General features: G+C 25.0%; 1 protein-coding gene and 1 long non-coding RNA gene across 3 annotated transcripts; one reads left to right on the top strand and one right to left on the bottom strand.

Annotated features, from left to right (window-relative positions):
- LOC126552810 (uncharacterized) lies at positions 1-23,709 on the top strand. Of its 2 annotated transcripts, XR_007606265.1 has the most exons (5): positions 1-55; positions 123-326; positions 21,825-22,049; positions 22,138-22,295; positions 23,509-23,709. It is a non-coding gene; the product is annotated as an uncharacterized LOC126552810 (long non-coding RNA). The 2 variants fall into 2 exon arrangements; XR_007606264.1 differs by having other exon boundaries at positions 13-326.
- On the bottom strand, positions 15,788-19,152 carry LOC114132147 (NFX1-type zinc finger-containing protein 1-like). Its single transcript, XM_050207796.1, has one exon. The coding sequence runs from the start codon at positions 18,944-18,946 to the stop codon at positions 16,028-16,030; it is 2,919 nt and encodes a 972-aa protein (XP_050063753.1). The 5' UTR covers positions 18,947-19,152; the 3' UTR covers positions 15,788-16,027.
- Positions 23,710-24,407: the final 698 nt, after the last annotated feature.

The raw sequence follows: 24,407 nt of genomic DNA, 5'->3' as shown, positions 1-24,407 counted from the left end.
AATTTCATTAAATATCAATTCAATTTCAATTTTTTAACTATTGTTTTTAATATTTGTAAATATAAATAAAATTGTATTTAATTTATTTTTACTATTTATTGATCAAATTGAACTTTTTGCAGATTCAGTAATATAATAAAAGATACTGAACTGTTGAAATAAAGCTTGAACCCTTGTCCAGTATAATGTCACTAAACAATAATCACGATATATTAGGATCGTGTAGATTTACTTAAAATAATTTGATATTGGTTTAGTTAAAAAGTAATATTCTTTTATTATATTACAATCACGGTAAACCAGCTTTCTAGTCAACATCAATTCACGTAAGTTTTTACAATAGATATTTTACAAGCTCTTAAATGTTACTGTAAATTAATATTGTCGGTTTGTAGTCATTCGTTTGGAAAGTGGCCAACTCTAAAAAAATTACAAATTTCAGAGAAAATCACTACAAATTCCAGAGTTATGTTTTAGTTGTGTTTTATAAAATTAATTTTAAAACAAACTAAAATCAGTAATAATATGCCTGTTTAAGTATGACACCCATGAAATCAACTTTATAGAAAAGTTGTCTCCAATCTTGTCAATGCCTTAAAATACTAATATTTTAAATGATATAAAATCGTAAATATTAAACATATTTTGTATTTTTTAAGTTTCTCTATAAAGTATAGAATTCTTATATCCCCGTGTATCTTATCCGTAACTTATAATTTCTTACAATCCGTTGCTGTGGTAACCAATATCAAATATCAATATTACTAAATTGTATAGATATATTATCTATATTTTTTTTTAAATAAATAAATAAATTGGTAACTATCAGTACCTATGCTATATTATTATTCCATGTTAGACAATTATTGATAGAGTTATGAGAAACATAAATAAAAATTAATATTTTATTATTTTATGTTATCAACAACTTAACGTAATAGTTTACTAACAATATTTAAATGTTGTGTCTAACTTCTTAAAATTATGGTATTGATATTGAAATATATTATTATTATTATGAACACATTTAATATTAAAAATTTAAAACTAAAAATTATTATTTTTGTTATAAAATATCTAAGGACGATTTTCCAAGCTTGCTCCTGATTTTCTTAATTAATAATAAAGGTATTCTAAATCTGATTTTTAAAATTTTGAAACTTATTTGAAAATTATATCTTTAAACTGTTGATATATATTTTACGACTAAAAGTATGTAAATAGTGAACACAAACTATTGTTTTTTTTTTTTTTTAATTTAAACCCCTTTTTACTAAATTATTTAGTGTATACATATTTTTTAGATTTCAATGTAGCTACTTAAATAATTTAAATTTAAAACAAATAATTTATTATGTGCCCACTAACAGTTCATAATCTAATATGTATGTACTACCTCCAACGTATATACAATAATGCGTTGATGACGAGTTCCGATCAAAAATAAAATCTCAAAAAATTTAAATAAGGTCTTTAAGGACATTTATTAATTTAAAAAATTAGAATTTTAATAAATTCATTATTTAATAATAAAAAGTAGGGGTTGATTTTATGAACTTCCTGTATACCTAATATTAATCATTTTATTTGAAACTTCATAAAATTATAATACACATACAACTACAGTCATTTAAATACTGCTTATACAGACCGAATCTGTTATCGAAAAACACTCAATATTAAAAATATATTAATGTTTTTGAAAATATTATTTTTACACAATTTTCAGTCAAAAGTTTTTTTTAAATATATTTTTTCATCGTTATTACTTTTTTAAATTTGAAAAGTAATCTAATAAAACATAGTTTGTCATTGATACTTTTACGAATTAATTATTCTAAAAATTATGAAGATTTTTAAACTATTATAGCACTTAGTTAATATGGTATACGCATATCAGTATAGCGTTTTTAGACGTTTTTCACGTTGGGATTTAGATAATTTTCCCGACACAATACCATGGGTGGTTTTGCTTTACAGCCCCCAAAAGCGCATTAAAATTAGAATTAAATATATTATAAAATATAAAAAAAAAAAAATAATAATAAATTAGATACGGTTTGAAGTTCATAGTTATGTATTTTTGATATCATATTTAAACATTTTGTAATTTAATCAAGGTCAGTAATGTAATATTATCTATAAACCTTTAACCTTGCTAATTAATCACAATATTTGAAATTTGAATACTAATAAACTGATAAATGAAAATTATAAAAGTTTATTTACGCTTAAAATATTTTTAAATTATACATATAAAAAAAAAATCACAATTAAAAAACAAAAAGTTATTTTAAAACAAAACAACTGTGAGTAATCATTTAAGCTACAATATATGACCTACAAAATACGGTCAAACTTGAATTTATTTAGCTTCAAAACTAAATCCATAAGTTGATTTTAGACTGCACCATCGTCTTCAGCATAAAAAAAAAAAACACTTTTTTTTCAACATAAAATAATGCCCAATAAAACAGTAAATAGCAATATTGAATATAAGTGTGCTTATACTTACCATAGTTGTTTCCAGTAAAATTTTGTATTCGATAGGATAACAAATATTAAATATAAATATTACTTTACTTTACAAACATTACAATTTATTTTAATAATATGTTTGTGTATTCATTTTTACGTACCTATAAATAAAAATATATTTTTTTTTTTCAGTAAATTTCGTGATTTTCTGCATAGAAACCTGATTTTACATTTATTTATCTCTTGCATAATTTTTGAATACTTATTAAGAAAATGTGATACATTTTAATCGTTCTAAAAATAATATAGCCTGATTATCTACTACAATACTATATTATCAACAGAAATTATTGAAGTATTTATATTAATTATTTGTCGTCGATTTTACTTCATTTGTTTTGTAATCAAGGTAATATTATTAATAGATTGCTGATAAAATAATTATCAAAATACAGATTATAATAAAATTGTAAGTAGTTATATCAACGTGATCGTTTTAAAGGTTGAAAAAGAAAAAGTCAAGACTTATAAAGATGTTAATAAAATTAAAATGTTTAGATTCTGAGCTAAGTAATGAATATATTAGCTTAACGATAATGTATGTTTTTCATTTAATTGCCTTTATTAAAAGTAAAAGTTTATTGATTTTCAACTGGGTTCTGATAGCAAACTGGACTTAATTTGATTTTTTTTGGTGTAACTTAAAAATGAATGATTTTAGAGAACTAGTGACTCGAAATTTTCCACCAAATATTTTTATTAGCATTTAATAGACATAATATAGTTTTCAAAAACATTTCAATTATACAGTAAGTTTATTTTTTTTATTTCGTTTAAATATTTTATAAGTCTTCTAAAGGTTTCTTACATGCAGAGACCTAAAAATTGCTCTAATACTATTTTTTTATTATAAATATTTCAAGTTCTAATGTCAATTAAACTGTATATTTAAATGAATAATAATGATTTTAGTTTTTTTTTTTTTTTGTAGCAGTTATTCAAAACACTTTAATTTTAGATTTTTGAAAATTTTCGGTATAATGTACGTATATTATTATCAAATAAACACGTTTCACAATGGTAGTTTCAAACTTTCAAAATATGGAAAATAAATATTATAATGAACCTCTTCACTTCGTTTTATAGCATGCCAATATTGACTTAAATGTTATTTACAGCTAGTTATATTATGTGAAATAATATTATTATAATATTGTATTTTAATAAAAGTGATTCATTTTTGGCAAAAACTAGAATTTATTAGAATCAACTGAATATTTTTCTAATAGAAATATAAACAAATACTTAAATCAATATAATATAACATTTTTTTTAGAATTATGTGATTCCTAACTATAGAAGTCTCTGCTCAGAACCATATTTATTATTGAGCTTAAATTTAACATAGCCGCTATAGTTACAAGTTTTCCTGCTCAATTATAACATATATTCGACATCTACTATACATCAGAAATATTTTTCCTGTTTTAGATTCTGTACCGAACGATAACTATTGGTTTTACAATATTATGAATGTATTTGTATATGTGTGTGTGGAATTCTAATAGAAAAATGATCCAATCATCAATTTTGAGGATGATTTCTAGTTAAAAAATTAGATCCAGTTTGTACTTGTCTAAAAGAAGAGGTAAAAAGAATAGAATAAGAAATTTTTCTTGTTGTTTTATATTATTATTGAAATAATTGTTTTGTAACCGCAGTTACCAAAAAGTAAAACAGTTTTTGCTCTGAATCGTTTTTCAACTTTTAAATTGAGTTATCAATGAATTCGAATTCAACAAAATCCATTATAGTGGTTTACTCAATAATCATTCGATACCTATTATACAGCAAACCAAGTACATCATGGTATTTTTTTTAAGTTTAGAATTAAATGAATGTATGTTTTGCTTCTTCTCGGAATTATAAAGATTTTTTAATAATTCATTTTGTCACTAAATAATAATAATAATAATAAACCCTACTTATTATTTTCTTAGAATTTCTTCTTTATACTTTTATAGTATCTACAGGAATAAAATATAATTGTACTGATTGTACATAATTTTATATTCACGCATCATATTTTTACTTGGTAAAATACCATAGTACGCCCCAATCGTAGACTTTTAGTTGACAACACTTGTTTGTTGATATTATTTATACATAATGTCCATATTATTTTTATTTTATTAATCCTCAAGCTTTAAATTGTTTCCTCAACAGTCACCGTATATATAAGAAGCTTAACGTCCTTTAAGCACGTTTTCCTTTTGGTATGTATTAGTCGTTTTATTTCTCTTTTCAAATTATTTTAAAGCGACAGTAATATTAATTTATACGAGATTAACGTTGGCAAATGATAAATTGGTCCCAACGGAAAAAAAAACACAAACTACCAAAGTGTAGTTACCATCAGTGGTAATAGATTGAAATAAATCCCACTTCGTCTTTTCACAAATGACCCGCGGTAGAGTTATTTTAGGTATTTTCTTCTGTCTTTTTTTTTCTTTTCCCCTCTGTTTTAGTTAATGCTAAGGTAACAATTTTGGGATGTGCAGCGGAATGGGAAAAGTTCAAGATGGATTAGCAGTTCATGTGGGCTATACTCAGCTATAGGTGTCTGTAGTTTTCACTATTCCTTTTTACCCCACCCCCTCTTGTCCGCCGGCAAACATCTGTTAAAATACTCAGACATTAATCTGTTTTGTGATGACCCTAATCACCGAACCCCACCTCTTTCGCCGTTAATATTGGCTATAATATCTTAGGTTTAAGTTTATTCTTACCGAAACGTTAATTGTTTTTTTTTTTTTTTTGAATTCTCCGTTAGTAATTGTTTACGGTTGTCTGCAGTTGTTCAAAATTATGCATCCTGTACACAATATTGTGTATCGATATTTTATCATTAACTGTATACAAACATATCACCCATACTTAAATTGTTTTTTTTTTCAATTGATGGTAGACTTGTTTTCATTTTAACTAAAAATATTTTACAATACGCACTAACAAATACGTAAATGAAATTTACGGTTCCTACGATTACTGAAATAGTCGTCTTACGATATCGATTAAAAATGTTTTTTTCCATCTATTGAATTCGCAGTTTATTATATGAGAGGTGGCTAGTATTTTATTAAAATCCTTTTTTCTCAGCATAGCGTTTTTTTCACGTCCAATTCACGAAACTAATAAAAAAAACTAGTTTTTTTTTTTTTTTAAATAAAAATACTTAACAGTTCTCAAAACAACCAATTCACCAGCGGAACAAAAAACTCATCAAATTCATGAATTGAACAATCTCATGATTGGTACATTATTATAAAAATGGTATAAAAAAATTATGCTTCAATTCAATAGTATTTAATTCTACTTATTTAGCGTATTTTAAAAAATACAAAAATAAAGTTGTTTTGATATAAAAGATTTGTTTGTTGTACAAACTGGATCCCTTCTGAAATTCGTTGAAATTTTGTCCCTTACTTTGGAAAAAAATATTTTATTGAAATGTTTTTTGTTTTTCCACTCTTAAAGAATAAAACGGTAAAAACCGTATAAATTATACTTCAATGATATTGCAGTGTCAGGTTTTTTTTTTTTATTATTATTTACCCTCTTATATACATTTGGATACTAGCCAATAGTTATGGCATGGTGGGTTGAATAATTATTTTCAAAGAAGTTTCAACTCATAATAATTAAGTCATATTAAAATGCAGCAAGATTCGATAATTAATACAAAACTCACTGTGCCAAACACAATTATCACAAAAACCTTCAGCAATTAGGGTCCACTAAACGTCGATAGCCCGTAAAAAAAGTATGCGTATAATAAACGTATGCTCACAGTTATGTTTGAATATAGATAGCTTAAACTTTAAATTCTAAATTGTAAATAATTTTAACAACAATTTATTATATGCAATTTATTTGATTTGCATAAATGGAAGTAACGAAATAATGTTTATTATTCTTATTTTTATTTTCTATAGAATCGTATATTAACATGAACTTAATTTCATTATTATGAGTTGGAAATTCTAGGTGATTTTTAATGTTAAGTATATTTTTAAACACATAAATTAACAAACTAGTACGCATTATTTCTATATCATCAAGAACGTATCAAAAAACGCTTCCGATTTCAATTCCGATAAAAGTTTTACGACATTATAACATAATTTATCTTTTGTTAAGGAGATATTAGATACATATGATAATATTAAAAGATATTCATATTCAATAAAATTACTTATATATATTTTAAAGTCATCATATTTATAAAATCGAAAAATAATAATTTATAGTTTCATTATAGGCATTTTTTTTTATTAATCTATGATAAGCTTTGGCTGCATAATTATTTAGAATTTATTTTGCATAAGCTGGTTTTAGAACCAATAATACCAAGATAACCAATAAAACGAAAAATAGACGTGTTTGTTTTATAATAATGTATGTATTTTTTATTTTTTGTTTATCAACACTTTTTAGGACAAAAATAATGCTTTATTTATAAACTTTGAGGTTGGTTTTTGGTAGAAAATTGGATCTAAATAGTACTTTTGGAACTAGAAATTTCCCAATACTTATCAAAATAACCAGGAAAGATTTTGTTTTTGTTGTAATTCAAAAAAAAATAATAATAATAATAACCGTAGTTATTTGAAATTTTAATCATATTTTGTTGATCTTATCAATTAATAAATAATAACATTTTCAAAATACTTTGAATCTCTTAGAGTATTTTGTGATAAAAAATCAATAAAATGTAAATACTCACACTTAAATTTGAATACAATGTTGTACATAAGTTGTCATGTTTAAATCAAAAAATCTAATAAATATAATATAAGCACAATTATTTTTATGAACTTTTTAAATTCAAAGTCGGGCAAATTATAATATAATCGGACGGTGTTAATTAGATTTATTATAATTTGAAAACATTATAGGTGATGACTTACCACTTTTGAATATATAATTAATTATATTATACGTAATGACATTTTTTAAATATGTACATTATTGTTTTACTTTTACATATTTATATCATGAACCCATTCAACACCGTTTTACGGCAAAATGTTAAAATGTCAATAGTTAATAATACGATAATAATATAATATGGTATACATTTATAATATCATAATAATTAAGCACTAATAATATAATAAATGCAATGTTTTCGAAAAAAAATAACCTACCGTAATACTAAAAGTAAAATAAATCACTTTAATAATTATATCAAAATATCATGAATTAATATATTTAACGATGATATAGGCCGACGGGTTTCAGCTCAAAATCGTTTATCGTATACAATCATGTATCACTGAATTTAAATTTAACACATCCATATCAGTAAACCTAGTATACACCAAAGTAGTATCCACTCGCTTATTTTTTTCATTACCTACCTTATACAATTTATATATAATTCTCCGGTCGTGTCGTTGTATTTAAATGAAAAACGAATACTATACAATATTTAAAAAGTTAGGAAATAAAATACATGATTAATAACTTTGTTAACTAGTACGTGTACTTGCGGCTAAGTAAATAAAATTCTCTGTATATAATGCACGTCTAGAACACACTATATGATGATATGAATAGTGTTCACATTTTTAAAGTGTCTGATTCTATTGATTCTATTGGAAACGTAAAAATAAACAAAAGTATTCTCCCGATAAAGAATTATTTAACAATCGATGTAAGGGTTCTGTCCGGCATTCATATGTACTCGAGTTTAATTTTACTTTATCTGTAAAAGTAAATTTATTTTTATTATAATGTGGTTGAAAATATTGTCGATTACAGTAATGGTAAAAATTGACTAAATAATGTTACGACCATTTTTGTTTTTGCATAACCTATATTATAGGTCCTATAACATAATATATTATGCACTTATTTGGTTTGAATTCTGAAAAAATGTGTTTTTTTAATATTCCCAACGAAATGAATACACGTGAATACCCAGAAAACTCACCTGAAAAGTCAACACGATTTTCCAAAAAAACATAATATAAACGCTAACCGATAATTTCTTCTCGTTTTATTTTAACGTAGTTACACGTTTCGTAGTATATTTTGTTTTCATATGACCCTAGTAAGTACGTACTACAAGGAGTAAAGCGTGTTTTTTTTATATAAATTCAGCATAAAAATACTATTTAAGAACCGTTACTTTAAAAAGAAAAACCGTGCAATATATATATATTGTTTTACAATAGAATCATGATATTGGACCAATTCATTTTACTCGCAGGGTGACCTTCATCTCGTTTGGTTTTTTCGATGCGATAAAAATCATGCTAAACGTATTAAAATATGACCTGTAAACCTGTGACCAATGCGTATTTTTTGCATCACTTTTTAACATTTTTATTATCAAACTACTACTTTTACAATTTTTAAGAACTTATTAGTAGATCGTAATAATATTATTTTCAATTACTTCCTCAAACGATTGATATTTGATTTGAAAATTACAGTCGGCGCATAATTTATACGTTTTATATTTTTTATAAACTGATTGTGTAGTAACGATTAAAGTATACTCGACTAAATATTACGAACCTCATTTTATGATTAGTGAACAACTTTAATATGGACCTCATATCCTTTAAAGTTTAAACTATGTTAATGTACTCGTATGATTTTCGATCTGTTTAAAAATTCTCTGCAGTTAAAACTTGAGGGTTTAACTCGAAATAAAATATTGTGGCATCACCACAGGGCACAGGCTAACCCAACCTAATCTTGAGTTGTTGTGAAAAATCAAAGCGTTTAAAAATGAAGTCTTTTCATTAAAATTTACAGAAATCTTAATTTAACAATCGCGTACACGACCAAAGTACAAATCGCAATAAGTGCGATAATGCGTCGTCGGTGAATTATCCTGTATAATATAGTTATACAATATTACAAGTTACAACGAAACATATCGACACTATTCGGGGTAGTAGCATCGTCATCGCGGTCGGTCGTACGGCGTGCCGTTTAATCGTTCGACCGATTTTCCATCATGAAAAACTGCCCCAACGGGGCCAATAATGACTAAGCGCCACGTCGTCCCTCGAACGAATGCCGACGAGGAAAGAGTGTACAGCGTGGGTGGTCATACATATTATATGTACAGTTATAAATGTGCGTGTTTGGAAGTGAGATTGATCGATGTTAATTGAAGGAAATATCGCCACGCTCATATACAACACATTCGTACTTATATACGCATTACACACACGTATATGTGTATGTATTTGTAACCGTGTGTTGTCCGGATACACGATGTGCATATTGTGTGAGCACGTAAGTAGTGCCAGTGTAATATAAAAGGACGAAGGAAGTAGAGTTCGGCGGTCGGCTAGCAACACCGGAAACGTTGTTCTGTAGTTCACGTGTCCGTTTTCCCACGTGCAACGAAATGGGCCTCACAAACACACACACGCGCACTGCCACACTTGTACATACCTTACAAACGCACATGAGAGCTTTCGGTTTACTATGTATAAACTATTATATGTACTTTTGGGGCCATTATACGGTCGGTCGACGAGTACATATATACACATATTATAGTGAAGGTGTGTGTGTGTGTGTGTGTGTGTGTGTGTGTGTGAGCTTTTTAAGTGTGTGCTCGCGAATGGCCGAATAGCGTCCTTTTTCGCCGTCGTTTTACCTTTCGACGGCGGCTGTCCCGCGTGTCCATATCTCATCCCGCAGACATTAACGTCCATTGGTACTTTACTCCCTCACCGCCGGTTTGGTGAAAAGATCTCTGCTCAAAGGACGTTTATTATATATAATATATATATATATATATATATACATGGCGTTTTCGTTCAGGTATATCATACGTCGTTTTTTTTTTTTATCATTCACACCGTCTGGCCGCCACTCGTTAGTCCACTGCACAATCCGATCGCCAAATCCATATCTGATACTCGATATTAATAATATTTATAAGTACCCTTCGGTTTTAGACTCGGACTTGTCTTTTGGAGCATTACGACGTAAGCGGGGCCGCGAGTAGGTTGACACTGGTTTTAAGATTCCGTCCGCACGTGGCTCAAATAACATTTATATACACCTTAGAACTATAAATAATAATATAATATACGAGTTTAGCATTCGTGTTATGATTCTGTAATTTTATTGCGATTCCAAAACGAATAATTCTAAATACTTGAAATTCTCATAAAATATTTATACTATCAATTTTACAAATTTTTCGAACCAAGTATTTTTAATTTCTAAACATTTGGAATTTTCGAATTCTTTTAGATTTTTCACTATGATTAATAATAATTCATATATAATATTTCACTCGTTCAAAAATGTTAAATATGTAGTATGATGTTCCTCGTAAGTAGTTCAGTTTGAAATCAAAGATTCTGAAAAATGTGTTAGTTGAATTTAAAAAAAAAACAAAGATTTACAATTTTAATTATTTTTTTGCAGGAATTTTATAATATTATTAGTGTCTTCTTAAGATGTATACGTACATCATTGTATTATATACACACAATGACGTTTTCAAACTATTATAGGATTCATTTTGATTAATTTTAAACCATTATTATTTTAAATGTATCACGGACCTGTTCTCGCCGTTTCACAATTTTAAAGTAACTAACAATAAAAAATAAATAATTCAAATATATATTATTATCATAATTAAGTAACACAATAAATGCAATACTATCAAATTAATTTAAATCAACTGACTAAAATACTTAAATTAAAATAAATAACTAATAGAAATATAAATATAATAAAAAATATTCTTAGATGAAAGATTGTCTCTGCTCTAATAACGATAAATTATTGAATTAAAATGTAACACATCAATTACAATGACCCATTTGACACCAACTTACTCTACAAACTTGGCTATGTTTATTTTTTCTTAAATACATTTGTATTTATTTATAAAATAATTAAAAATTAAATAATTTATAGAATAAAATTCAAATTTTAATTTCAATTATATCGTACACAATACGAACCTTCTCATAATATTGACATATTATTTTTATACTTTATTTATACTTTACCATGATACATTATTTATTAAAAGATTTACTTTTTTTTTACTTATAAAAACCAAAAACTAAACAACATTATCATTCGGGGTTCAATCGAATGTATATGATGTATATCTTAGAACATAGCAACATCAATCAGAAAGTCCCGAAATGCTGATATTTACTTGTAGTAATCGGTAAATTCTAAGTATTTTATACATATTATATACCTACATTCATATATAAATAAAACGAAATAAGTATAAATAGCTGTAGGATATGTACTCAGTGAGAATTCGTCCAGATTTTTAATAGTTTTATATGAAAATAAAAACCATAAAGGTAAACACTAATACAAAATTCTATTAAAAAAAAAAAAAAAAAAAAACAATTAACCAGATTGTACGAAACGGTGGCGAGTCGGTGAAGTCCCGGTTGGGGCATTTTGCAAAAAGCACGAACACTTATGAATATATAATTTTCATGTTTCCTTTATCCCTTTTATCATAATTAGATTCAAATACTATATACATTTCATAAGTAAAAGCAAACATCACAAATAGGTTCATTTCATTTTTAACGACATTTAAGGATTTTTAATTTATTGTTAGTGTTTTTTTTTTAAAAAACGTTTTTGACTATCTAAATGTTTCATCTCAAAAAAATTCCGAATCTTTTGACATATATGACTTTATAAAAGGGTTTGTGTACAAAAACCCATCAACAGAGTGTTTACAGAAAAAAAAAATACGAAAGAAAACCCCATCGTTGTAAAACTTAAAGATCCAAATCATCACTTCGCTTTGTACACAGCTGTTTCTGTTGATAAGAATCTGTAAAAGTTATTTTAAGCTCCGTACCTATCTTTACGATTAGTACAAACATACGTTCAAATCGTTAACCACTGTATTTAATACCAGTGGAAATATGTTAACGACTGGTATACTTGCTGAACTGATATTATATTAAATATGCGTATTATTTGTTGTGCGTCGATCCAGGCCAATTTTTTATTTGCAACAGTTGTATAAAAGAACTTTTATTAATAGATTTATCTAAAACTAGTTTTATACTAATAATGATAACTTAAGGCTTTTCGTGATCATCTTTAAAAGAATTATACAAATCTATAATAATATTATGCATTCATCATATTCCGCGTAATTGAATAAAATAAAACCAAAAGAAAATAATACAGAAAACTTATTACATAGACAGTTGTTAATCGTATTTGAAATCGTCAATAATTAATAATAAAATTCGTAGAATATTGTTAGGTATCTATTGATTTCTTGTAATTTACTTGTTATGTAAAACTTCAAAAAAGTTCATGATTCTTCAAAAAGATATGGTTCGATGTTTTTTTTTTTTTAACAAATTTAAAAATATTGTTTTTATTGTAGTTTTATTTCACGTGTTACACCATTGAAGTATTAATGCAACTCTTTCGATATTAATAAATGATAAGTAATAGTTATATTTGGTGATAAACGTGTATGATAAAATATAAATAAGTAAACTACTAGTAATATGTTTATGATACTATGATAAATTAATGGCATTGTTCTAATTCTTATTTATGTAAAATTAAATGGGTGTATTAACAAAACTTTTAATTTATAAACATAAAGTTATTTTATTGTTTTAAAATATCTACTTTAATAATTTAAATATACGAGTATCTACCTATTATTCAATAACAAAACCAATCAATTTCCAATATTTATTCTCAAATAAATTACCATAATAAAATCTTTGATTCTATTTTCAAATTAGATGTTTGCATTAAATAAATATGACTTACTTGCTTGAATTTTTACGAAGAATGAAATACAAAATACGAATGTAGTGTTAAAAACCAATTAATTATGTCAATAACTCTTTTGAGCACATCTAAAAATATCAAAAATGAAATATATGATTATTTTTGGTGGATAACATTGAAAAACATATAAATAATCTTCGTAAAAAACCCGTTATAGAAATTCAAACATATTTTTACCTTTAATTAATCGATGTTTGGCTAATTTACAATTAATGCAAAATAAAATAACGGTGTTGAAAGTTTATAGTGTAGGTATCGTTTTATCAATCTCCCAAGGACAAAAACAAAACAATGATCAATATTTTATGTTATTCGTATTAAATATAAAAAAAATATATAAGCCATATACAATTACACCTGTGTGCATTAATTATTAATATGTAATTCAAGTGAATTGTGAAGCGTTATAAGCCAGAGGAAATAATATAACCTTGTTGTTGTAATTATTGATTAACTTATCTAAATGCTGTAAAAACATAAAAAATCGATATCTGAGGTATTTTTTAAAAAAATGCATATATCAAATACCAAATATTAATTACTTTTATATTATCTAATAAATAAATTAAATTAACATTTTTCCGTTTTATGGGAAATGTTATATTTATTTACGCACAAAAAAAACTAATAGGTGACTACATCATGTTGGCAATAATATCCCTTAAAGTAAAAGCCATTAAAGACCTTAAAGGGATTTTCCCAACCATTTTTTTTCAGAAAAATAGATCTTTATATCAATTATTATTTGAAGTCCATATTAAAATCTAAATTTTAAATCCATAATTAAATCTGAATTCTATAAAAAAAAAAAACTATATTTTTTTCCATTGTTGTTTCTAAAAATATGAAATTTTTTCTTTTTAAGAATAATAAACTTAAAATGTAACTCAAAGGATCTAAATTGTGACTTAATAATAAAATAAAATCTATTTTCAAAATTATTATCAGAGTAAAACTTAAATCAGTAACGTATGTAGGTTTATTTTTCTCCAAAAAATGGTAATTTAATATCCCTTCACATCAGATGAAATATAGATTCTAATACACAAATACAAATATGGTTCACACGATCTAACCATAATTCAAAATTATAGTTTTTGATAAACATAATACACATACACTATAAAAAAAATCTGATCAAAATCATCACTAAAACTAATATAAAATCAAATATAATGCGCCATATTATTTTAAACAGCAACTATAACAGTGTATTCTATCATAAAAAGGTTAAGATTATTAATTATTATATTCATTAATAAAATATTTTTAACCATCAATATTTTTTTTAATTAACAATACGCTACAAGGTCAGTATGTATAAAAAAAAGTATAAATTTTCTAATTTATTTAATAATATAACTTAATTTTTTTTTAAAGATCATATTTTTATTTTTATTTCTAATTTAAGACTAATTTAACTTAAGTAAGTGTTCTAAATACGATGTTTGTTCTGTTTAAAATATACCGTGCTAATTAAAATCATTATACAAATGAATAAAAAAAAAAAAAAAAACATTTTTTATTGATTACCGATAAACACATTTTATTTATTTTGTCCATATCTTATCTACCGTCTACTACGTCTGCACTAATTTAATTGGTTTTTGTTTAATATATTCCTTAAATATTCTATGTACATAAAAAAAATATATTATGCATTTCGGCTTTTGGCATTTATAATAATAATAAAATTAAAACAGTGATAACTTGTAATAACTACACTATATATACTATATAACATTATGATTTCATTTCCCGGTACTAGCCATAGGAAACATCCTCGGTAATTTTCTTATCGATGTTCGGAAATTATTTTCAGAAGCACCATTTAATTAAACATTTTTAAATATGTTAAGTACACATAAACATTTAAATGCCTAATTGAAACCAACTCCGCATATCAATCTATTTTATATTTTTTTTTGTTAAATATTGCAATTATATACTATAAATTAACTTTTTTGTTAACAATATTTTCTACGAATATGGAATTTTTTTATTAATTTATCAGTATTCACTATAAATCTAAAACTATATATTCCGCATTACTGTAACTACTATTAATATTAAAAGTATACCAGAAATTATCTCAAAAATGTTTAATTATTTATACACAATACTATAATATATTATATTGAAATATTATTTCAACATTTTATGATTCTATTGATAGTTTAAACTTGGTTTAAAAAATTTGGACAAGTGAACATAACTCTGCTGTACATTAACTATCTGATGGATCATTTTTCGAATAGGTTTCTGTTTGAAAATGGTATTTAAATAAGTTGAGCCTGTTTAAAAAAAGTAAACAATACATTTTTTTTTACACAGTCGTTATGAAATCTTAATCAAAATTCAGAATTTAATTTTTAATTTCCAATAATTATGGAAAAATAAATCTAAATACATTTTTATAAATAACAAAAGAAATAAATCAGTTTGGATATGTGTATATTTTTAATACATACAATAAATTTGTATTATACAATGTTAATAAAATTTAATTATTTAACAAAAAAATATATCATTCAATAACTATTAGGTTGAAATCACATTGATTGCAATTAAATTGTTCAAAGCATTTTAACTTAATGTTTTTTTTTTTTATCTTAATGTTACATTTAATATTATTTCTACATCACAGCATTTTCATTGAATAATATGGCCACAATCATTAATTTGACTAATTTAAACTTGATATGAACTTACATTCTTCATAACATAATTTACGACATTGATAATTTCTAGGACATTTCTTATTACATACTTTTAAACATTTAACCATTAAATGGTCACGATCTTCAGCGTGACATAATTTCTGACATAAATGTCCACAGGAAAGTTTGACATTACATTTTAATTGACATTGAGTAAACATTTGGAAATCTAAGTCATTTGATGCACTTCCCATAACTTTGTTATGAATTTGACACTTAAGCAATAATTTTGGGCCTAACGCATTCAAATTACTTAAGTATGTTCTAACACTACTCCACAATTGACTGGTTCTAGCAAGTAATTTCAAATCACCAGCAATATAAAATCCCAATCTAGCTCTAGATAAGGCAACACATACTCTATTGTCGATCTTCAAAAATCCAATACTATAATTATTATTACTACGCACCAATGATAATAAAACAATTTCGTTTTCTTCGCCTTGATAGCCATCTACCGAAGAAACTCTAATGTCTGCCAGATGTTCAAAAGGTGGTGATTTAATCAAATTAGAAATGTATACAACTTGAGCGTTATACATTGCCATAATAGTAATATCTTCTGGATAATATCCTTGCTTTAGTAGATAATTTGCTAATGCGACCAAATATTTTGCTTCAGCTTTATTAACGAAACTGCAAGAATACTCATAATTTTTTTCTTCGTGAACACGGTGAGTCATACAGAATACATTCATACTAACTCCTCTAACATGTGGTCGTTGAATAACAGATGTATGATTTCTTAAATATGGATAAATAACTGGTGCAACTAAACCTGCTATTTCTGGTCGCATGCGATGTTGTTCTGCTAATACATATGATGGGATTTTATTATTTACCATACGTTCAAACAATGAAATGTCAAGTCGATATTTTTTGCCTATAAAATGATTAGCTGTTTGAGGACGTAGCTGTTTATGATCACCAATAAGAATAAGATGTTCACAATATTCTGATAATGATGCCACAATGTGAGGTTCTAAAACATCTGCTGCTTCTTCAATTATAACAATAGGACATTTAAGATTTTTAAGCAAATATCTTTTTTTAGCAGCGGCAGTTGTTGTCATACCAATCACATACTTATTTTGAACTGGTTTTAAAAATCCAATAGATTTAAACTTGTTCATATCTCGTGTACATTGCCGAGTTTTATCTTGTACATTTCCAATATTATTATACTCATTTGTTATATATAAACGAACCCAATTATAATACAATAACCATCGATCTCTCTTTCCTAATAAATCACGGTTATTCTGATTTTCAATTATCACAGAAGATTCAGATTTAAATAATTTTAAATGTTTGACTATGTCATCCTTAATGGTTTTCATTAGTTTTAATGCATTCTCTAAATCATTCTTTTTAGAAACATTGTCATCTGTTACATCGTCGTGACTCATGTCATTTAGTTGACATTGAACTTGGGTACAATACAGTTTTATACTTTTCAAAGTTATAAAATACACTTTTGTATTAGCTTCATTTTTATTAAGTTTTGATAATCGAGTGGAAAGTAGCTTCTCTTTTTTTATAAAGTCTATAGGATTTATACCGTTCACAGATGAAATATCATGTAATAACCATGCAAGTAAATCATATGAATTTTCAAACCATGTATTAAAACCATTTTCTTTTAGCACTTGCATAAGTAAAGACAAATCAACTATACCTTCGTTGCGATCGACTTCTTTAATATTAATTAGATGCTCATTTTCCTTTTGCATTGAAGCTTTTATGTCTCGTTTGGCATCCACATATATTTTGGCACATTCATCCTTACGAGCAACACTCATCGTTGGAATATAATTCACTAAAATATCACTTTTAGTACCACGCCCAAATCTTGTTATATTTCTTGTTATTTTCCATATACCATCAAGAAATTGATCTAAGGCGTGATTTGTCATACAAACAACCATAATAGGATGGTTGAGTTTCTTTGTATCGTACATGTTTTCAATAATGACCTTTACAATTTCCAATCCAATGTACGTCTTACCAGTTCCAGGTGGTCCTTGAATCATAGTAAATTCTTTAGTTAGAGCACCTTTAAATGCTTGATATTGATTAATATCCATGTTAAATATTTCAGCTGACGGCCATTGGTCATTTTGAAGAATGTCAAACGTAATCCCATTAATAGTATAGATAGAATTGTCTGCTAAATAACTAGGATATGCAATTTCTTTTATACCATGAATAATATAATTCTTCATTGGGAAATTTGTTTCATACAAGTCTTGAAATACCGCCAAAATGTACCTATAAGGTTCATAAAAAACATCGGGCTCTAATAAATCGATCGAGCTCCATTTATGTACTTCTTCAAAATCAACAACATCAACACCAACAATGCCTTTATTTAACCTAAATGTATTAGTTACAATTCCTAAGCTGAATGTAGAAAATAAATCTTTTGAAAGTAACAACAAAGCACCATTTTTAAATCGTTTACTGTCTTCATAATTAAATTTCTTAGCTTGACTAGGTGTATCGAATCGTAAATACATTGTTACAGATGTTTTTTTATTTGTTATTTCAACATTAGAGTAGTACCACAACTTATCTATTTGTGGTTCAAACTCACGTCTTCTATTAGAATTTATAGTTTTTAAAGTATCTCTAATAACTGAAACAAAATCTTCTCGCATAAGACGGAAAAAGTTGTTTAAGTATTCATCACAATTTTTATATGGGCGATCAACATGGTTTGCACACAATGAAGGTGGTCCATTGGTTATATCTTCTAATGTAGGATAAAGTGGAATACGTCTATAATCATCAAAATTACTTACAGATGTTAACTTTGATGAATTTGACAAATCATTTTCTAACCATTTATACTTGAGTGTATAGTCTTCTTTTTCTTCTCTCATAATGAACGGTTATAACCTTGATTATTAAAAAGTATGAATTCTTCCGGAACAAAATACACTTAATATAAGGTTTGAATACGGATAACGGACATACAGTTATTTAATATTCCGATACATTTTTATGTATAAAAAATCAACAATATTACGTGAGATAATTCTTGTCATTAGCCAATGTATATACGTACTAGTGTATTTATTTTGTATCGGTGTTGCTAAGAGACAGTGACACTAATAAGAAAGGCAGTAACTAACAGTAAGCGTGCCAGAAAAAAAAATTAAACATATAGATTCCGCCATTTTCTAATGTTTCATATGTCATCCTGGTTATTTATTAATTGTATTTATTAATTAAAAAATAAATCTACATTTGGTCCAATTATTTAACATTTTAATTATCATTTGGTTAATTATTTAACTCAACATTTTTTCCATTAATTGTTCATTTATATCTAAGCACTTTGCATAGGTAAAACTTATAAAATTATTTAATTATTAACTATTTAATTATATAAATATATGATATCAAAATCTATAAAAAGTTTTATAAATTCATATTTTTGTAAATAATTATTTGATACATAAATTCAAAAAGACATTATAAAACAAAATTGTATTAAAAACATAATATACATCTAACTAATATACAAAACAATAAATGAAGTACCTACTGTATAAATAATAGAATCAAAATGCAATAATCATTGTATTTTATATAATATTTTATAAAATTACGATTAGCAATTTTTGTTCGATAAGTTTATATTTTACCCATATCTATTTTATTCGACTAGCTGCTATTTTTATTATTATTATTATTTTTATATATATATATAAACAGTATCTTAATCTGAAACATCGAGTCACTTAAACTTACAACTTCAAATTGGCGGAATCGATGGAACTTCTGTCCTATGTAGCGTAATCAATGTACCTTTTGTCTGTTCTCCTAATAAAAAAAAGTCCAGCGGAATCAATAAAATCCCTCATCCAGATGTTTATCTGTCAACACGTCACTTAAAATCAAAAAAGTAAGTTAATCTTTTTTCACATATTACAATTGATCTGTTATAAATTGTATTAATGTTGAATATTATCATCAAATTAAAAATATTATGACTTACATTTATATTTAATCAAAAGTATTGACAAAATATCATTTATTTCAAAGCTTAAAAAAATCATTATATTTTATGTCTGATACGTTAAAAAAATATATTTGTTGCATTATAGAGTGTACTATTATAATATTATTCACCTATAGCATATTATATAATAAAATGACCACGAACTTTGTATTATGATCTTGTAGACAAAGACAAACATATTGAACATTATAATACTAGAAAATAAAATGTTTGATGAATTGAAAAGGGATTTATAAACGAATGATACTCTTGTATTCAATGTGTAGAAGTACGAGTATAATCGGTAGTTTGCTGAGCTTTTGACGTTATGATGACCTAACTGATGATCCCTTTTTCTATCTTAACATTATTATCAACCACTAATATTTTTTTTCTTGTTTTTAACACTCCATTTCGTTCATTCTGAGTGAATGATTATAAAATAGAACTTTATAGTATAGTATTTTTTTCTTTTCACTCGTACAAATTATTCGTATATAAATATCTAGGACCCAGGTGATACAATATTGGCGATGATAAATAAATTTATATAATTACTTATTAATTCAGTTTAAATCAGAACTATTAAATAAAAGTATACTATAGTGTTTCGTATTTATACAATAATTTTAAATTTGTAAAATACTAATTATTAATCAATAAAAATCAACAAACCAGAGACACATAAAGACTTGTAATACAAAATAATTCGTTATAAATAATATAGTTTTGAAATTATTTATTGTCTTAAATTATATTTATACTATACAAAATTTGTATTTAGATTTTTAGGTATAACATAATATTTGTTAATTATTATTACAAATTGCGATTTGCAAAGATTTACCATATTGGTGTGCACTTTCTACGCTGTAATCTTATACTTCAAAGTAATAGTCTGTAACTAGGCTCGTATTGGGTCAAAGCGGAAAAAATCTCAGTGGGACAGCTGTACTTGTTGGGTCGTAATTTTATTTTTTTATTAATTTTAAAATGTCATTTAAATATAATATGATAAAATCATCAATCATAATATTAATAAAGTATGAACTAATACAAACATTAATAGGAAATATAATAATAATCGAATTATTAAATCGTACAATATCTATAACTGTAATCAAACGTTAGAAATCGTAATAATCGATAAGCAAATACCTTGTTTATCCGGTGCTGACTGCAATATTTCCATACGACTTACTATGATAAACTACCAGCACTATAACTTATTCATTTTCACTTAAGTATAAATATTTATTGATTTTTAAGAAACAATCGATCCCTCTTTTATTTGACTAATTAATTAGGTACTCTAACAACACGCATTCTCCAAACATTTATACATCAACATACAAGACTTATTTTCTGTTTTGATCCTGTTCAACTTAAGAAATAGTTATTCAATAAATTATAAAATAATAGTTTAGCAATATTTGTAAAAAAAAAAACCCCAATTTATAAAAAATATATATCATTTCTGTAATTATTGACGTTTAAATCAACGACCAATCATTTAAATTTGAAAGATATACTAAAAATAAATTTTGATTACAAATATCAATACTAATAATAATAATTAATTCTAAATAATAATAAAATTGGCCAAAAGTTGTTATTAGAAATACACAAAGGCACTTTGGAATTATTTGAAAACTATAATATTCTAATATTCAATAAATAGTTGTTTACAATAATGTTTTCGGTTGTTACACGTTACGTAAATAATTTGCTAATGAGCTATTCAAATGCAATAGGACTTTTCGACATATACTCGTACTACTATTGAAAAACAACAAAGAAAATTATAATAATTAATAATATACTTATGGATTTTCAAAAAAATCTCACTGCAAATTTAATAATAACTGTGAATAATGAATATAAATTGATGCAAGAGGAGTAACAAATAGCTTACAATTTGAAACATAATTTTTCGATAATTCTATTGGGGTTACAAATACAACTACAACGATGCATGGGTAAATGCCTTCACCTTTGGCAATATATTAAAACAACTCAAACGAATTTTCTTATTGGCCTGTTATCACTTTTGTTTTTATTTTGTAGAGAAAAAACAAAATTAATTGTATTATATGAATTAATATACAATAACAATAGAGATGTTTAAATCAAACTCAAATATTATTTGTTAATATTCTTATCTTAAATATATAAGACAAGTGAAGATTGAAATTTCAAAATCTCAAGTTCAAAATATAAAATATGTAAGTACAGTATAAATGCTATAAATAAATGTATAGAAACCGATATTATTAATTAATTATAATTAAAATGACGAACAATGGAAGGTCAAGTTATAAATGATTGTTCCGTAAAATGTTAACAGCAGTAGTTTCGAAGAATATAAATCATAATTTACCGTTAAGGAATACTTTTAAAATACGATTTGGTTGTACTTATTACACTAATACATACAATTCTAGATAAAATAAAATAAATTTTATAATAAGAGTACCTACCTATAATGTAGATATGATAATAAAATAATATTGTATCTCAACGTTTCAATGTCTTGAACAGCGTAAACAAATGAATAATTAAATCATTAAAATATTAAAATAAATATGATATTATATTAGGTAATATTTTTCTATAACATTCACGTGCGTCAAAAGAATACTCAATTATCAAACCATTGTATTTGTCTTGCGAAACACATTATATTAGGTACAAACAAAAAAAAAAACAGGTAAACTAAAAATATGTTTGTTAGTCCACCATTATTAAGTTTAAATTTTTAAATGGAAACATATATCCCTTAAATATTATAACTTTTTAAGCACAATACTACATTTCTAAACAATGTAAAATATAAAAAGTGAGCTATGGTTTTTATAAAGAAGCATGTTAAGTTAATAAGAAGTATAAAACCTCTAATTTTATGGAATACATTTTTTGTCTGTTACCAACAGAAGTTAATTACACTTGTAATAATTGCTGAATTAAATAAAAAAAACATTTTATATTTGATTTTTATACATAACATTTTTAAGATCATTATATTCCTATTTAGATTATAAAACTAAGTATTTATATTATCTAAGTTTGTTATCCAAAATTCAAAAGTTTCAGTGATTTCATTAACCATTATAAATATGAAAAATTGCAGAGAATATAGTACAATATTACTAAATTTATGAATACTTAAAAATAAAAAAAATTCAAACATTTTAAATACTTTTTAAACACCTTAAAATAAGTCTAAATATATTTTTTAAATTGTATTGAGTGTATAAAATCATAATAATTAAAAACTACAATTAATTTGAATATTTCGAGATTATTTATTACAATAGTTATTTAAAATCTTGTGTTACATTTTAAAATCGTATGATAGTATGAATATTAAATTTTTTTTTACATTTTAAATATGTCCAAATTTTCAAAATATTGACAAAATACTTTTGGTGTTTTCAGAAATCACCTTCAAGGTTAAAAATCCAAAAAAATTAACTACCCCAAGAGATAAAAGGATAACGATCAGACAAAAAAGAACACTCATCATAATAAAATCAAAATATTCTTAACCCTCTCATTAACTAAAAATAATAATGAATATAAAAGTTTAAGTAACCGTGTTTTATCTTTTATACTTGCAGTTTTCCAACTAACCATCATATTATAATGAACATATTAATAACAAAATAATATAATAACTTAATACTTAGGTTAGTCAATTTTAGCACTTTACACATTTTGTAGCAAATAACGCCATTAAATATTACCTTTTAAAATTTAATAATTCTATTTCATATTCATTTGCTTAAATATCCAATGGTACGTATATTATGTCGATTATATTCTAGCAAAAAAATTTTCAGAAATTGATTTCTACACGCTTCACAACTTCAATTAAAATATGTGTTTTAATACGTAATGTTATTGTAGTGATGTTAGTAGACATTTTCCATTAAGAAATTTCCATTTCAGACATTTTTATAATCCCAAAAAATTTCATCATATCATTAATAATCTTTTAGTTATGGTTTTTGTTTTAATTTAAAGATTATTTAAAAATAAATTCAAACTAGGTACTTACATTTATTTCTAAATTTGAAGAATATTTCCAATTTTTTTAATACATATGTATAATTGAAATTGTAATTGAAAAAAAAAATTAAATTTTTAAATCACATAATATATTTAAAAAATTGAATTTCTGAAATTTAACATCATTAGATATAGATATCGAATATATATATATATAGATTCCGCGTATAATTTTATTTTAAAACTCATTCAGTTAAAAACTTGATATCTAATTTGAATCAACTATAAATAGTACTTTCTTTCATTTTATAAAATCTGATTGAATA

Source organism: Aphis gossypii, chromosome X (genome assembly GCF_020184175.1).
Source record: "Aphis gossypii isolate Hap1 chromosome X, ASM2018417v2, whole genome shotgun sequence".
In the NCBI taxonomy this organism is placed as follows: Eukaryota; Metazoa; Arthropoda; class Insecta; order Hemiptera; family Aphididae; genus Aphis; species Aphis gossypii.
This window is presented reverse-complemented; position numbering and strand designations above follow the sequence as displayed.